Below are 17,673 nucleotides of genomic sequence, written 5' to 3'. Positions count from 1 at the left end.
AATTAAATTAAAATGGATTCTTCCTCCTTTGTTTCAGGAATTTTCGTTGTGATTGTGGTAACAGCAAGTTTAAAAATATGGAATGCAAATTATTTCCTGTAAGTAAACACTGTAAATGAAATTGATCCTTGCTCTAGTGGGTAAAAGCCAACTATTTTCCAAAAGGAGATTTTTATCCTTATTGTTTACAAATGGGCAAGTCAATATTAAATTGTATACCTTTTTTTTACCTTTTTGGGAATCTATGTAATCTTTTCAGAGCCTACATTATAGATTGTAATTAATATAACAACTTTAGGGGAAATGTTCTTAAAATGATTTCGTTCTAATTAATAATTATTGGTTATGCTTATGCTTTGAGGATTTTAACGCAAAAGGTATGATTTTAAATACTGAATAAACACAACTTGGTAATAATGAATGTAGTTTTTCATTGCTTTTGGTAATAATGAATGTAGTTTTTCATTGCTTTTTGGCTAATAAAAAGTATGTTTACATTATTACTTTTAGTGAAATAAGTAATTTTATCGTTCAGTTGTAATTGCACCTCCTTTGAAAGTTATTTTGAGATGGCTTTCTTGCCTGCTACTTTACCTGCTAATAACCTGGAGGCTTTGGCTATCACAGCGGGGCCTTTGAAATTTGGGGCCAATAGCAGTATATATGGGTTTATAATTAATACTTATAATTAACTTTTATCACCTTTTCTTAAATGTATATACTTGGTTTCCTCACAAAAAAAAAATAAAATTTATTTTTTATCTGTATCCTGGAAAAAGTATCCCTTTAGTAGGAGAGAATTGCTGTTCTTTCTCCTTTGGAATTTAAAATCACCTTCTAAAGATATTTAATGCATAAATTTATTGAGTGCACAAGTTTCATGATGCATGAAATCATACTTAAAATTAGAGCATGCTATAATTGAAATTAATGTATTTCAGGACAAGGCAAAGATAAACCCTGGCAATAAGTACAATGACAACTTTTTTGGATTATACTGCACTTGCAAGCGACCTTATCCTGATCCCGAAGATGAGGTGAGCTTGTTAGAGGGCCCTACCCAAGAACTCATTTCCAGATCTCTGAGGTCATTCAAGGGAAACTTGGGGATTATGAGAGGAGTTTAGATTTATCTCTTATGAATCTGAGCTGGAGCTATAGTTGGTAAGGACCAGTTATTTTTTCTCATTCTTATATGATGAGAATCAAATACTGGGCCGCCCTTCTCCAAGAGTTGGCTCCTCCCCCTCCTCTCTTTTTGCCTGCCTGCCTGCCTGTTCTACTCCCCTGAATAATTTTGTAACTGACCTTTTAACTTCTTGCCTTCCTGGAAGGAAAGAAATGGAATGTACACACTGAATCTTAAAATTTTAGGTAGGCATATACACAATATTTAAAAAGAGGTTTTTTTTTTTCGTCCTCACTTTTGCAGTGAACCTTATCTCGCAGATATAACCACTGTTAATACTTTTTGGTGTATATATTTTTAGAGCTTTTTCTCCCCATATATAAGACTGAGTGAATATGTATTTCAATTTGTAATTTTAAGAGAAGTGAAAATTTGCTACATCCAGTTTTGTAACTTTTCTCACTTAATTAGTATATCAGATATCCATGTCAGACAATACAAGCACTGTGTTTTGATCACAGAAAAACAGTCCATATTTGATACTGCCCTAAATTTAGTTACCTTAATGCTTTTCTAAAGCACAATGGCATTGTCTAATGTTTTAGTGCCTTTTTTTAAAGGTTTATTTATTTATGCATATAAGAACTGGGCAGAGGTAGGGGGGTAAGAGGATTCACCAGAGACAGAGTGGGGAGCAGAACAGGCAGATGGACTGAAACACACTGCTGAGGGGAGCAGCAGGCGAGTCAGGAGAGCCTGCTGTGCGATGTGGGTCACATCCCTGGGGAGGGATTAAACTCATGTTGTGGCGGTGCAGAGAGCTTCATAGTGCTGCATGTGAACCCCTTGTGCCACAAGGGGGGGCCCTTTTTAGCATTTTAAAGAACGCTTCAGAGACCATCTTTATACAGCAGTATAACAATAGACTCCTGCATTTATGTAGAACAGACATCTCAAGGTAGAATTGATGGGTCAGAGGATGTTTATAATTAAAAATTGTGATTATGAGCACTCTCTGGTCACTCAACTGGTTAAGGCAAAGCACTGTGAAGCTAGCCCCAGGAACTACAGCATGAGTTCAATCCTTAGCCAGGGAGGTGAACCGCATGGCATGACAGACCTCTCCTGTTCTGCCCACTGCTCCCCTTAGCAATGTATTTCAGTCCTCCTGCGCCCCACTCTGTCTCTGGTGAATCCTCTCACCCTCTGCACCTCTGACCTGCACCCTAGATCTTGTATGCATTAAAAAAAAAAAAATTGTGATCATATCTACTGAAAAAGTTCAGCTACCAACAGTATGTAAGTGTCCTTTTCCCCAATATTCTTGTTAATCCTACATATTACCAATCTTAAAATATTGGCATTCTGATAAAGAACATTAACTTAAAAATGTTTTCCGTTCTCTGATCATAAGTAAGGTTATACATCTTTCCATGAGGTTATTGGACATTTGTATTCACCGTCTCTCTGAATTATCTTTTGGCCCATGTTTTTGATTGGATTTTGTTTGCCTCTTATTAATTTGTATATTACAATAGAATGGATGATTTTTATATTTAGAGAAATTGGTCTCTGCCTCCTTCCCTCTTTCTGTTTGCCTTGGAACTATAATTATTGAACCACATTATATAGAGGAATAAATCTAAGATATCTTTGAATTACAAAGATAAAACCTTAAAAATTGGTAAGGTACATTAACTTCTGTTGAATCAAAAAATAATAATTTGAGCAAGGCAGAAGAATGAGACTACTATATATGTGTGTGTGTAAATATATACACACATGCATATGTGCTTTATTTTCTTTTAAAAACAGGAACAGGGCCTCCCTGGTGGCCTAGGAGTAAGTCTCAGTGCTCTCACTGAGTCTGATCCCCGGCCAAGGCACTGACCCACCAGGCGCAGCAGACCCATCCTGTCTCTTCTCTGCTCCCCTCAGCAGGGTGTTTCAGTGGATTTGCCTTTTATGCTCTCCACTGTCTGGTAAATCCTTTCCACCCTGGCACCTCTGGCCTGTACCCCAGTACCTCTACACAAAAAACAAATAAATCTTAAAAAAAACAAACAGGGAAATGTCAAACATTGGAGTATCCGTAGATGTGAAAGCCTGCAAATAAAAGGAAAACCATTCCAAAAAATAGTCTTATGCCCGTAAGTATATAAACTTCCTAGGACCAGAATCTAATTACTTACATTGGAGAAGCTGTTTCTGTCCACATTAGGAAGAGATTGTAATATTTGCTTTTCGTTACCTGGCAACAAGACACAGTCAAGCCCCAGTAGTCACAGTCACTGTTCAGTTCGCATTATTTCCCTGGGCCTGGGTTTCTGTATAAAATGAGAATACAGTGCTTATTTCTAAAGTTCGTGAGAATCAGATCTTAAAAACCAACATAAAGAGTTTTACTTTCATAATTGCTTGTAAAGTGTTTATCTTAGCATAACCCTTCTGCAATACCTGTTCATGCAGAATAAACTTCTTTGGCTCCTGATCTGGCTATTATTTCTCCCTGACCCCTTAACTATAGGAACATGAACAGGGAATTATTTAACATCCAATTCTAATATGTGCTAGATTTATCTCACAAAATTCACTGTATTAACACACATAACTCTTATCATTACTGACTCTATAATTATGTCACATAGCATTAATAAACATGCTTTTCCATGTTAGATTCCAGATGAGATGATCCAATGTATAGTCTGTGAAGATTGGTTTCATGGAAGGGTAAGGAAAATTTTTGATTTTTAAAGTCACTGCCTTCAGAAGAGATATGTAAAAGCTACATGTATCACTAGTTATATATATTTATAAATGTGTAGCTTTTGCATATATAAAAATTATTACTATAAGGAAAATCTATTATTTTCTAAAAATTAACTATAAAGATATGATCATTGTACTGTTTCAGTGTTTATAAAGTAATGAGCATTTTGGCTAACTTGAAGATCACAAGGAAAATGTTCGGATTTCTGTATCCACAGCATCTTGGTGCCATTCCCCCTGAGAGTGGGGATTTCCAGGAGATGGTGTGTCAGGCTTGCATGAAACGCTGCTCTTTCTTGTGGGCTTATGCTGCACAATGGGCAGGTAGGTATCTTTGTGGACACCTGACAAGCCACAAAATCATGCTGGTGAAAATGTATGTTCAGTCCAAAATTTTAAGCAACTATTTTTATCTCTAAGTTCAGAAAAAAAGAGTAACATATGTTCCTACTCCATAACATGCTTATAAATTGGTTGAAAGGTTACTACCAAGAGCAATTTGTGTTTAAATGGCCTGATAGGGTGTGGTTGGAATGACAGGTTATAGGATGGCTCTTTTGACTGTATGAAAAGAACCAAAATAACTTGTTCTTAAATGTAAGATATGCTTTGACTGGGGAGGGATGATGGGACAGTTTATCAAGTGCTTTTATTCTGCACAAGAAATTAACCCCCTACAACAACTACCAACAATGAAAGATCTTAAGGCATTAGATATTTTATTGGTAATGCAATATATGTTACTCATTTTTAAAGTGATAGTTACTCATATCTCTGATTCTCTGGCCTCATATTTTGTTTTTACCAGTAGGGAGCATTTCACTATACAGTCGCAAGCCGTGTAGCTATACCTATGGATCTCATCCTACACCATTGATTTGTCTCAGAGTCCTTAAACTCAGTGTACCCTCATACTTTCTGCAGTTACAATCCCCACTTTTCACTGGACCACTGTATTTCTCATTCGTTGGTTTTTCTTAGTTGATTCCTTTTCTCCTCCATTTCCTTCCCTGACAATAGGTGGCCTCATCTACTAAATTGAAATACAATCATTGCAACATAAGCTCCCTTATCATTTTTCTTCTCTCTCTACAGTATTTCTTCTTCTACATCCATACTTTTTGATTTCTTCCTCTTGTTAAAAAAAAAAAAGATTGGTTGTTTCTTCAGAACTACCATTCTACCCGTCTTTTCAGATGAATCTCTTCCTACCATCTTGTGAGTTATTTCATGTCTTTTCAACATCTACAGTTTTTTTTCTCCTTTACATATAAAGTGCTTACACAACAATTGATTTTTTTTTACATAAACTATTCAATTATTTGGACTCTTTGATTTAAGCAGGTATAACCTAAAACATCATTGATGTTACCTTTTTATTACTCCAAGGACTAAGATTGACTTTTACCTTTTTCTAGATTATGAAGTGTTGTTTTTGTTTTTTTTTTTTTTTTAAGATTTATTTATTTGTGCATGGGGTACAGGCCAGAGATGCGGAGGTCGAGAGGATTCACCAGGGTCAGAGTGGGGAGCAGAACAGGCAATGGATGAAGTACACTGCTGAGGGGAGCAGTAGGCGGGTCAGGAGAGGTCTGCCATGCCATGTGGTCACCTCCGGGGCAGGTGGGGATCGAACTCTTACAGAAGTGGCTTTAGCTTCTCAGTGCTGTGCTTTAACCCGCTGTGCCACCAGGGAGGGCCTCTGAAGTGTTTTTTAATCAGATGAAGTGATTTCATTGTCTAATAGGTCTGTGTGTGTGTGTGTGTGTGTGTGTGTGTGTGTGTGTGTGTATTTCATTGAACCCACAGTCACCAAAGTACCTGCAGAGGATGATGGGTTGGTGCTGAATGTTGATGGGACAGGTGATCAGGAAGTTACCAAACCCGAAAATGGAGCTCATCAAGCTAGTACCCTCAAAGAGGATGTTCTAGAACATGGGAAAGATGTTGTCAAGCAAGTTAAAGCAGAGCAGACTAACGAACCATGTACCAGTTCTAGTTCGGAATCTTACCTCCAGGTAACAAAGTTTGAGCCATAAAAAGAAGAAATAAAACTTAAGCAAATCAATTCAGTTGGATTAATCAGATCTCAATTGTCCCCTTTGCTGAAATTCTTTTATAAAATCTAACTATGAAAACTGTGCTATTTTATAAAACATACATCAAAGCTTAATTTTATTTCAGACATCATTTAAGAATGAGCATGTCAACACAGAATCGCAATCTAGCTGCAAACTTCAGGAGCTTAAAGCTAAACAAATTGTAAGGAAAGACACTGCCACCTATTGGCCCTACAACTGGCGCAGCAAGCTGTGTGTGTGCCAGGACTGTATGGTAAGGACCTGCTGAGACTCATTGCTGCTGTTTTGTTTATGTTCCCTAACACAGAGAGGCCTGAAAAGTGTACTTATGAAGCTGATGCTAGGGGTGCAGAGAACTTTAAAATGTTCTCATTTAAGCAATTTGATGAAGTGGTATTTGTAGTCCAATGCTTGTGAGAGAAATGAAGAATTATGCAATATTTTTATTGGAAAAATAGCATTTTTTATATATTTTTAATCAGAATTGTTTAGGAACACAAATTGCTTGAAACTTACAGGAACTCGGAGGTTTTTAAAGACTTCATAAACATACCGTATCTTTGGGAAGTTGGAGATTGCTAAAAGTGATTTGAGCAAAGAAAACTAAATCATTCAAGCTGTGCTATAAGACTCAAAGCTTTGTCAGCTGTTGATCTAAAATATTAAATAAATTTGTAATGGTTTTCATGACTTTCTGAGTATGACATCTGTTCTAATGGGGAAACTGGTTTTATTTTTTAAAGAAAATGTATGGCGACCTGGACGTGCTGTTCCTGACAGATGAGCATGACACAGTTGTAGCTTATGAAAACAAGGGCAAGGTAGACGAGGCCGCAGACAGGAGAGACCCTTTAATGGATACTCTCAACAGCATGGACAGAGTCCAGCAAGTGGAACTGATTTGCGGTAAGTAATGTTCATGGAAATGTTGGCCATGAAGTTCATGAAATTGCCTTCCCTATTAAAAAACCTGAGTAAGAGAGACGACTGGTACCTGTTGTTTTAATTTCATACACAGGTTCGAATTTGGAACGGGAGAGTAGGCCTCAGCTCCCTTGCTTATTGTCATGTTCTGAGTCTAGCTGCTGCTGTAATCACTGAGTCAAGGTGCCTGGGAGTAATTACATGCTTGAGAAACCACGTGTACAGTTGTGTTTAAGGGTAAATCTTTGAGTAAAGAATAATAGAAAATCAATTTTTTTTTAAAGATTTCTTTATGTATGCAAGGCCAGAGGGGTGGGAGATGGTAAGATTCAGCAGAGACAGAGTGGGGAGCAGAACAGGCAGAATGATTGAAAAAAATACACTGCTGACGGGAGCAGCTGGCGGGTCAGGAGAGGTTTGCTGTGCCATGTGGGTCACCTCCCTGGCTGTGGATCGAACTCATGCTGCAGTGGCTGCAGATAACTTCATAGTGCTGTGACCTCAACCCTTGTGCCACCAAGGAGGTCATGACACAGTTCTTGAGGTTGCTTTGGTGTTTCAGATGAAACCACTAGAGGGGAAAATATCCCCAGACCTTTAACTGCAGGCTTTTACGTCCCCCTGCATGCCAACTTAGTTTAATGATTTCCATTCCATTCCTCTGGGTACTGCCACGTATGTGCCCCTTTTATGGTATGAGCATTTCTGGTTTTTATTTATACCTTTTGTCTTTTACAGACTAGCTTTTTGAGGATGGAAGTTACATTTAAAAGGTTTTTGTAGCCCTCAACAAACTGTTCAATGAAAGTTTTAAAGTGTAATACTTTAAGACAATAAAAAGTCTTGGAATTCAGAGAAATGGGATTTTTTTTAATTCTTTAATATTTTGGGGAGTGACAATATGCATGATTTTTGAGAATTTTAGAAAGAGGTCCCAATGCAGGATTATGGGAGAACTTGGGGACAAATTTCTCTACAGGTTTCACTGAGAAAAATGTAAACTGTAAACTGTTAATTTTACTTAACGTGGTAAAGAAATATTTTGTTCCTAAAAGCAAATGGTCCATCTAAAGTTAAGTACCTTTTTTTGTTATTTTCAATTAGAATACAATGATTTGAAGACTGAACTTAAAGACTATCTCAAGAGATTTGCTGATGAAGGCACGGTAGGTTGAGTTAAAGGTTTTTAATCATAGCCCTGTAAATGTTTGAAGAAAGTATTTTCTTTGATTAAAAAAAAGTCTTTGTGCATCTGACATTGGACACTTGAGCACTTACTAGAGGAAGGGCTGAAGGAACCGAGTAAGAAACGGTGACGCCGACAGGCTGGCCCGCTGGAGTCCTCGTCCCTAGGCCGGAAGAGGCAGCCCCAGCTGTAGGCGCAACTGGAGTTCGGGTTGGACTACACAGCGGTCAGCCTGGCTCAGGCAGAGGTCAGGAAGCAGTTACAACCAGACCCCTTTTCTGGTATTCTGGGTTCTAGAGTTTAAGTAGAAAGCTTTGTCCAGTAGGGGTTAAAATAGCCCTCTTGCTAGTTAAATGGTCAAGGCACTTTTTTAGGGTGACGTGATTCTAGATGTGGCAAGCTTTAAAATAGTCACCCAGATAAATTTGCAGGTATCTCCAAACCCTTCATATGTTGCGGCAATCTCATTTTATGTCTGAAATACTTCATCTTCCAAAGGTAGCTATAAGACAAAACTTCTTTTCATGGCCGGAGGTTGCCCTGAACTCAAGTGAGTGTTTTGCTTTTTTGTAGCAGACCACATGTGCAGATGGAGTCCGACAGGGATCTGACAGACACTCAGGAAGTGCCTTTGGGTCATTTTCTTCTCTCAGATGCGGGAAGAACTCCCTGCCTGAATGTCTGGATTGGGGTCACAATCCAAGTGCTGCTTCTCTGCAAATGAATTGTACAGAGCTTATAGTCTTAATGGTTTCCTCATTTTTCAAATAATTCCTCACCGTCGTGGTAAACTTATCTGAATGAGAGTCATCTTCCTACTTCCCACAGCTCTTAAATTACAGTTAATGTTTCTGTTGCAAAGCATACCTTCTCAGGTACAGAGCCTGTGTGTCTACCAGAGAGGTAATCAGGCTGTCCTGGAAGCTGGCGGGTGCGGTTGTTTGAGTAGGAATCAAGAGCTGGGGCGGAGAATCAGGCAGGGAGCTGGGCTGAGTTTAGATCCTTTGCTGTGAAACTTTGAGCTGCTTCTTAAGTTCGTGATGTTCGTGGTTGGTGGGCAAAGTCTCCTGAGGGAAGGCGACAGTGCTGGCTGCTGTCAGAGCTGCAGATACCTGGTTTCTTAAGGTAGCCACGTTGCTGAGTCAGGCTGTGTGGTTTCCACCGGAAGTCTCAGCGGGAGCTGGAGACCAGTAGAGCAGACTGACGTGTGCCAGCGACTCTTCCCGCCCCTGCCCCGTGGCGGAGCTGGAGAGCTTCAGAGGAGCCAGCACAGCCTCTCGCCCCTGCGCTGTGCAGCCTGCAGTCAGTGCTCTTTGTTAGCTTTATGGCACATGAGCGCTGTAAGCATTAGCTATGTTGCCTTTTCCGTTCATATTTGAAACCATTTTATTTACGGTCCTCAGACTTTCAATGCATGAACCTTTGTTAGCACGGAAGCCACTCTTCAGCTTCCATGTCTGATGGGATGATGTAAGGGGGCAGAAAGTATCATTGTCCCTTGACGTTGCTAACTAGATCTTTATACACACATCCTAAGTGTTCTGCTATGATAAACTGCCATTTGTTTGTGTCTGACAATAAAATGTAGAAATTACAAGTTTTCTGTGACAAGCAAATAAAATCGTTTCCTACTACATCCAGCCCGACCTCGGATTCCTACTCTGCACTGTGGCCATTTCAGGAGGCCCAGAAGCCAGGGACTGCGCTCTCTCAAGTCTGCTTCTAGCTCTCCTCCCACAACACCCTTGCCAGAGACAGTTTCCTTTTGTTGGCTTTCAGTTATGAGCCAAAGTTGGGCATATCTTTCTTGCTGGAAATTCCCAAGTGTCCTGATGGTCAGCAGAATTTCCAAGCTGACTAGCCAGCAATGCAGAGCCAGGAGGTGTGTCTTAGCACCTACATGTTCTCTCTGTTGGGGGTGGGGGGCACTAGTTCCTCACTGGTTGTGAAACTGGCCTGTCAGCTAAGGCCTCTGGTAGAGTCCTGGCAGATTGCAAAGTTCTTTTATTCAGCCGCTTACTTAGCATCTTATCTCACCCCAGGACAGTTACTCAAGTTAGTGAGGCCTTGCATTTCTTGCAGTACTTACCCCGGCAGAGAGCGAGCCAGAGGCTTCATTTGTCCTTCTGCTTTCTCTCTTCACCCCCTTCAGGGATAGCCGGGTCCTTTCTTTCTCCCCCTCCCTGCCCCACCCTCATTCTTTCATAATAAGTAGCATATATTTGTCATTAAAGTAAGTTAGGGGCCTCCCTAGTGGCACACGGGGTTAAGTCGGCACTGTGAAGCAATCCACAGTCACTGCGGACAAGTTCCATCCCCGGCCAGGGAGTGACCCTAGGGCGCAGCAGATCTTCCCTGTCTCCCCGCTGCTCCCCGCAGCAGTGCGTTTCAGTGGATCCACCTGTTCTGCTCCCCGCTCTGTCTCTGGGGAATCTTTTCCCCCCACCCTTGCAGGTACCTCTGGCCTGTACCACAGCTCTTGTATGCATAAATCTGTTTTTAAAAAAGAAAAGTAAATTAGAAAGAATTGAAATGGCCTCTGGGCAGCTTGAAGTCAGATCAGCTGCACACACTCATTCTTTGGATGAGCAGGGACTCCTTCCAGGGGTGCCCAGTTTTACTTTTTTATATTTTTCCATCATTTCATTTTCTTGTTTTTAATGTTTTTTTTAATATTATAAATACTCTTGGTGCTTCAAGCCTTTTCCCAACAAAATGGAGTATTTTTTTTACTTTTATAGTCTAAAGTGGACATTCCCATTGTTAAAAGTAGTGTTTATATAGCAAAAATCTTAAAAAAGAAAAAACAAAAACTAGTTTTTAACAATTGTTTTCTGTTTATATAGCAAACATCATTAATTTTGCTATTAGAAAGGTGCTTTTTGTTTGTTTTTTTAAATATTTATTTATTTGGCCCTACCTGGTGGCATAACGGTTTAGAGCACTGCAAGCCAGCGCAGCCGCTTCAGTGCAGGTTCGATCCCTACCTCGGAGGTGACCCACATGGCGTGGCAGACCTCTCCTGACCTGCCCGCTACTCCCCTCAGCAGCGTACTTCATTGATCGGCCTGTTCTGCTCCCCACTCCATCTTTAGTGAATCCTCTCACCGCCCTGGCACCTCTGGCCTGAACCCCAGTTCTGTTTGCATAAATAAATCTTTTTTAAAAATAGATTGTTACTTAATTTATGCATACAGCACTGAGGTATAAGCCAGAGGTGAGGGGAGCAGTGGGCGGGTCAGGAGCGGTCTTCCGCGCCATGTGGGTCACATCCGGGGTGGGGAGCGAACTCACACTGAAGGGGTTGCAGCTGGCTGGTTGTGTCAAAACCCATTGCGCCACCAGGGAGGGCCCAGAAAGGTTTTTTTGGTTCTATTTGTTTGGTTTTGCTTTTGGTTACAAAGGAAGCACAAATCTCAAAGCAAAACTTTAGGCTTTGTTTTCTGTGGGTGCTTATCCCGACCTGAGGGACATTGCAGGAAGACAGCTGCAGTAACAGGTGCGTGCAATGTCTTAGAGACGTCTGTGTTCCAGTCCTTACCTGACTGCTATTTCCCATTTCCACTAATCTTTATCGAGAACCTACCCTGTGCCAGGTGGTGTTTTAAGGAACTACACCATCACCTGGTCTGTAAATGACCCTGCTAGAAGGGCGCCGTTTTGATCTCATTCTGTATGAGGAAGCCGAGGTAGATGGCAGAGCCTGCCCTCTGCACCCCTAGGATGTCTCGCCGAGTGTGGCAAGACCCTGGACAGGCCAGTCTCCCGGTGCAGGCTGCTCCGTGATCCTTAGCAGTAGCCTTTGTGAATACGGAGATGCTGCTGCTGTTCTGTGCTGTCATTCCTGTTCCTAACCTTTGCTTTTTGTAACAGGTTGTTAAGAGAGAGGATATCCAACAGTTCTTCGAAGAATTTCAGTCAAAAAAGAGAAGAAGAGTGGATGGGATGCAGTATTACTGCAGCTAGAGCAGAGTCCGAGCCTTCTCCAGCCCGTGCAAGTGCCACTTGTTCCAGAATAAAGGAGGCACATTTCACAGTTGTCCCTTATTTCCTCTTCTCTTCCAAGAGGCCTCCTCCTCCTCCAGCCTTGAACTTCCTTTTCTCCTTAACTACAGTCGCCACAATGTTTGTGCTGATTTCACGACCAGCATTCCTCCTTGACTCAGCTAAATGCAGCTCATTGCACAGACTTCAGCCCCCAACCCCCAGGCTACCCAGGGTTACTCCCTCTAAGTTTTAAGACATTGGATTGGGTTTTGAGAGAGTAAACTAATTTCTTTTCTAATGATTTGTTCTTTAACTCCCAAATGTGTCTACTTTGCCACAGAGATGTTGTCTTCCAGGCCCTGCTCTGTGGTGCCTCAAGAAGGTTCTCTTCCTGTCAGCTAGAACCTGTATAGGTCCCCTCACCCTTATGATCGTGGTGCCTTGCGTCAAAGCTTCCTCAAGCCCGGTCTGCTTCTCCCACATTCCTGCCTTCTGAGGTTTGGGCACAGCTCAAAAAGGCCCTCAGAGCTTATTTCCTGTGGCCCGGCCTCCAGAGTTGGCCAGGGCTGGTGGTTTTCTGGTTTAGATGTCTGTCGCAGGCAAGGAGATTAGCTGATGGCAGGGTTGAAGAAGCCAACCTTTGTTACAACCCTCACAAATTTAAAGTGAGATTTTCAGTCACAGTTCTGCTGGCACTAGAATCTTAGAATTTCAGTACTGTAGTACTCACAGGGCTTCCTGAAGAAAATTGCCAGAACAAAACATTAGTCCCTCTTCTGCTGCCTAGAAAATAGACCGGGTACTACCCTGTGACATCTTGGTGGTTTACAAAGTCCTCTGGATTTCTTTATCTTATCAGGGATATTCTTAAGCATATATTTAAAATGGGCCTATTTTGATATTGTTCTGTTATAAAATTGTTATTAGAACTCAATAAATTATTTCCCCCCCTTAACTATGCTGAAGAAAGAAGTTCCTGACTTGGCTTATTTGGGGTGAACAGGGCACAGGTGCCCTGATTTGGAAGAGGCAGACTGTGGAAGAAATTCCCAACAAGGCCCAACTGCACGATTGACGAGCTTTATGTACATAAACCCCAGTATCCACCACTGTTCCCTAATGACTATGAGTTGTCTTTTGAAGAACCTCATGGAATGTTGTATAAAACCCCATTTTCAAGGGACATCCTTTCGGTGGGTGAGACACCTTGAAAGCCCCTCAGTCTGTGTGGAGCGCCCTTTAATCAACACAGAGCCCTCATCACTCTTTCTCTTTCAGAGCGAGTGCTTTCTTTACAGGCTAACTGAGGCATGTGACTAAGCGTTTGAGGCTTTGGGACCACAGTGTTTATTAACATTCCGGATGCGTCATGTCCAGCACACCCGTGTACCAGAGCCCCCAACCCTGGATGTGACGCTCTAGGCCTGCAGAGGTCAAGGCCTTCAAGAAGTGGTTCAACTCTTGTTTTTCTGCATTAACTTAATTACAGACCCTGGCGAAGAGTGCTGTGTGGAGCTGGAAGGCTTTGGCTGCAGGAAAGGCCTTGTTCTCCCAGCAGGCCTTGGAGAGGAAGGTAGAAAGCCCAGGCACCATCAGGGCTGTTTACCTTCCCCTGCTGGGAAGTCTCAAAGCCAAGGTTCTCTAGCCCCTTCTGCAGGGTTGAGCAGGCCTCAGGAGAGAACTTAGGCCTGAAACTACCAGGAAGTTCCTTACTTCTTGTGGTAGGTCAGGACCCAGCCCCAGAGGGGAGGCATTACTCTGCAGGCACTCAGCACCCTGTGCCGAAGGGCTTGTTTTATGAAAGGCACTGTTCCTTCTTTCACGTTAACCAGGAAACCTCTTTTTTTAACCTATTGTTCACAACACATTTTCTTATTGATTGTGTTAGACCATCTCTTCTTGTAGAGACTGATTTTGGCCAATGTGTGGCAGTCGATATTAATGCATGTTTTATGCAAAACAAAACTAGTTGCTTTTAAGGAATTCTGGCATTGTATGTGCATTTTTTGTAGACTTGTTACTGGACTTATGATTACATACTATCTAATCAGGTTTCTGTAAAATTTAAATAAAGCCAATTCTAAAGAGCAACTTACAGGTGGTTTTTACTCCTATTTAAATATGTCTTGCTCTGCAGGTTATAAGAGAATAAGTACAATATGAATCTCTCTCACCAATTAGTTATTCCTGCACTGGGATCAGGCCTGGTCCTGGTGCATCTCTGGTGCTACTGAGATGGGACCTGACCAGAGATCCTGCCAGTAGAGGTTAGTCATTCTCCAGCTTTACAACACCTCATAGCCCCCAGCTGATCCTAGATGAACAGGAGAACAAAGAAGTGAGCTTGGCTTGCGGCCCATCACAAAGGGCGCAGGCCCTGCTGTGCGTAGAACAGGAGCCCACAGCCAAGGACAGAGGATCCACCTTCACAGCGTCATTCCAAAAGTGAGTGGGACCCAGAGGCCAAGGCCGAGGCCCATCTGGCCTCCCCCTGGTTCTCCCCCTGGAAGTTGCTCATCAAGCATGGTGAGTTAAGCGCAGGAGAGGCCTGGCCCCTCTCCTGGAGCAGCTCTCTTACCTGGGAACCCCATTTCTCATCATCCGTCCCAGGCAGCTGCAGTTTTCCCAGTTCCCCTAAGGGACCCTGGTGGAGCAGATGATCGTTGAGAGCAGTCCAAGTGGTGACCGGACCTTGGCTGTGACCTAGCCCAGCCCCACGGCAGATGAGTGGTCTGGGGAACTTGGGGTACGGAAAGCCAACCAGTGAGGTCCCTGCAAGCCAGCAAGGCTACCCCCAGTCAGCCCCCTGAAGCAGCTGCCACATACAAGCTTGGTCTGGGGCAGCATTTGGCTTTTAAAGCTGTACTGGTGCCCCGTGTCGCCTGGGAGTGTGCTCCATGCTAACCACCACATGACCTCTGGGGAGGGTGGGACCCTACAAGTGGCACAGCCTTGCCTCCTCAGACCAGAGCCCCTTAACAGGATCGTCCCAGGACCCCAGTGCTGCCTCCCACCCGGACCCCAGGCTCATGGTGAAGGTGCCCGGGTGTCAGCATCACCGTTTTTGTCCTGCCAGATGATTTGACTGGCTCTGGCCACACCCCTCCCAACTGCTAGCTTAGGTCTTGTGAGTTCAGAGAAGTCACACCCCAGGAGGATTCCCACCCCATTCTCTCTGGGCTTCGCCCAGTGACTGGCAGCAACGGAGGCTGTTCTGCTTAGCAGCTCGGCCCCAGCTCCCTCCACCTGGGCCTCTCCGCCATCGCCATCCCTCTTCCTGCATAGAGCCTGTGGTTCGCGACTGTTGCCCTCCACTGTGTCCAGCCTCCTGGTTTCCCTCTTCTACTTGCAGCTTACCCAATCTAGTGCCAGCGGGCGCAGGGCAGGGTCACTCTCAAGTCAGGCAGATGGATAGGAAAGTCCCTTGGTGGATTGTTCTGGCTTCAATGCTCTCAGGGAACAGGCGTGGAGGCTGGCACAGGCTGAGAGGGTGGGAGGCAGGCAGGCAGGCAGGCAGGCAGGCAGGCAACAGAGCCTCCCAGCCCTCCATGAACCTTAACTCTCGTTCTCCGGGCTTCTCTGGTGTTCTCCGGAGGCCTCCCCTCTCTTCCCGTTGCCCGGCTGCCCTTAGATCCCTGCCTCGCGGCGCAGCCTGCAGACATACGCATGCGGACACAACCGAGCCCCAGGTGCCCACCATCAGGCCCACGGGCCCTGCGCCCGAGCTCCCAGGTGCCTTCTGCATCAACATTCTCAAGGCCTCAGGTGATAGCCACGGATGCTAGTGGGGGAAAGTGCCTGATTGGGCCTCCCTGCTGGCACGGGGGGGTGGAAGCGCAGCCCTCTGGAGGCTCTGCAGCCCCTGCAGCACAAGCTAGATCCCCGGCCTGAGGTGACCCACTGGGCGCTGCAGACCTCTCCGGTCGCGCCCGCTGCTCCCCTCAGCAGTGTATGTCAGTCGATCTGCCTGTTCTCTACTCTCGTGAATCCTCTCACCCCCTGCACCTCTGGCCTGTACCCCAGCTCTTGTATGCATGAATACATCTTAAAAAACAAAAACCAAAACGCCTGATCAATACACTTACCCTACACCGTGTAGTTCCATTTACCACCATTCACCAGAGAAACAGACCAACATAGTCTACCTGCCTATAGCCTACACATGCGAGCGTGTGTATATATACATATTGTAAAGTTCCATGACGTACTAGGGTTCTCCTGATATATACATGTACATATGTATGTGAAACAGAGGCTGAGATGCCCCACCGTCTGCTGTCTGCGAGCTGGAAGCCCAGAACGAGAGCTGTGTGGTTGCGGAATCAGTGAGTGGTGTCTCAGCTGCAGCTCAGAAGGGGACTGTTCTGAGCTGCAGCTGAGTCTGGCAGGTCGGCTCAGTCTGGCAGGTCACAAGTTCTTCCTCTGCCTTTTGTTCTAGTCAGCCCTTCTCCCCCAAGTCCCTGCAGGGGACCATAGAGATGCTAAGTTAATTCAGAAACACCCCCAGGGGCACCCAGCAACCAGAATACCACAGTTAGTCAAATATCTGGACACCCACGGTCCAGTCAAGTTAACACATAAAATTAACCATCCCATCAACTGACTTTTCAGGTTTGCCCCACGAATGTCGGAGCAAGGCGACCCCCGGCGGGGCACCCTGACCGGGGGTGAGCAGTGGTCTCTCCGACTCAGCGCTCACACTCCAGGGAGGTAACCGTGCCAGGCTCACAGCACCCCGCAGTCCTCTTGCTCCCTCAGATCGCCCCAGTTAGAAGACCTGGAGCTCTGAATAAGAGGGGGTGGCCCCAGGGGGCAAAGGAGCCACTTTAGAATGATAAACGCAAGTTCACACAGCTCGTTCTGCAACTTCAGAGTCAACAGTCGCTCATTTCACCCCCTGCTTCTCTTCTCAGTCCACTTGCAGGTCAAATGCTGCTAGCGGAGGCTCTCGGTTTCCGTTTTTCCTGCCTGGCATCCCCTCCCCACAGTGACCTCTTAATTATGCCCGGAAAGCCCTTGACTCTGATGTGGCTAATCCTCAAAAGGCTACTTCACTTTGTAGTAGCGCTTAGCCAGTCATGACACAATGTACGTTTGCTTAATATCTGTCCTTCCCACTAAACCGTGAGTCCTGCAAGGTCAGGGTGTGTGTTTCCAGCTCATTATCAAGTGGGGGGACCTGGTGATGCCGCGGTGATGGGTCTGCCCGGGGTTCAATATGCCACTGGAGAGCTCGTGGGTGCAGCTGGCCTCACACCGCCGGCAGCGGGAGTGTTTGAGTTCATGATCTCATTCTTTTCCTTAGGAAAGTGAAGCCTCAGTCACAGACAGAGCTTACTAGATAATCAAAGAGAAGATTCAAACCCTATGTAGGTCAGCCCGTGGCTGGGGATCCAGCTCAGGCCACGTGATGATGGCTAGAGAAGAGGGGAGGGGCCCTCCCTCGTGGCTCAGGGGTTACATCTCAGCACTGTGAAGCTGTCCGCAGCCCCTGCAGCATGCGCTTGATCCCCACCAGGGAGCTGACCCACACGTCCAGCCGACCTCTCCTGATCCGCCCACTGCTCCCCTCAGCAGCGTACTTCATCAGTCGGCCT

At 44.4% G+C, this 17,673-nt stretch overlaps 1 protein-coding gene across 2 annotated transcripts in view; it reads left to right on the top strand.

Moving 5' to 3' along the window:
- UBR7 (ubiquitin protein ligase E3 component n-recognin 7 (putative)) overlaps positions 1–14,156 on the top strand; it is a 17,450-nt gene extending 3,294 nt beyond the window's left edge. The window contains exons 3-11 of one of the 2 annotated variants that reach the window (XM_004681600.2): positions 38–98; positions 942–1,037; positions 3,806–3,859; positions 4,117–4,222; positions 5,708–5,916; positions 6,083–6,232; positions 6,723–6,885; positions 8,008–8,069; positions 11,963–14,156. In XM_004681600.2, the coding sequence (XP_004681657.1) occupies positions 38–98; positions 942–1,037; positions 3,806–3,859; positions 4,117–4,222; positions 5,708–5,916; positions 6,083–6,232; positions 6,723–6,885; positions 8,008–8,069; positions 11,963–12,055 (994 nt within the window). In that variant the 3' untranslated portion in view covers positions 12,056–14,156. Of the gene's footprint in view, positions 1–37; positions 99–941; positions 1,038–3,805; positions 3,860–4,116; positions 4,223–5,707; positions 5,917–6,082; positions 6,233–6,722; positions 6,886–8,007; positions 8,070–8,662; positions 10,295–11,962 lie in introns of those variants that run through there. The other variant, XM_012724634.1, reaches the window with a different exon arrangement.
- Positions 14,157–17,673: the final 3,517 nt, after the last annotated feature.

This window comes from Condylura cristata, unplaced genomic scaffold (assembly GCF_000260355.1).
Source record: "Condylura cristata isolate star-nosed mole 26May11 unplaced genomic scaffold, ConCri1.0 scaffold00013, whole genome shotgun sequence".
NCBI classification, from domain to species: domain Eukaryota; kingdom Metazoa; phylum Chordata; class Mammalia; order Eulipotyphla; family Talpidae; genus Condylura; species Condylura cristata.
Note: the sequence above shows the minus strand (reverse complement) of the source record. Positions and strands in the feature narration are given on the sequence as shown.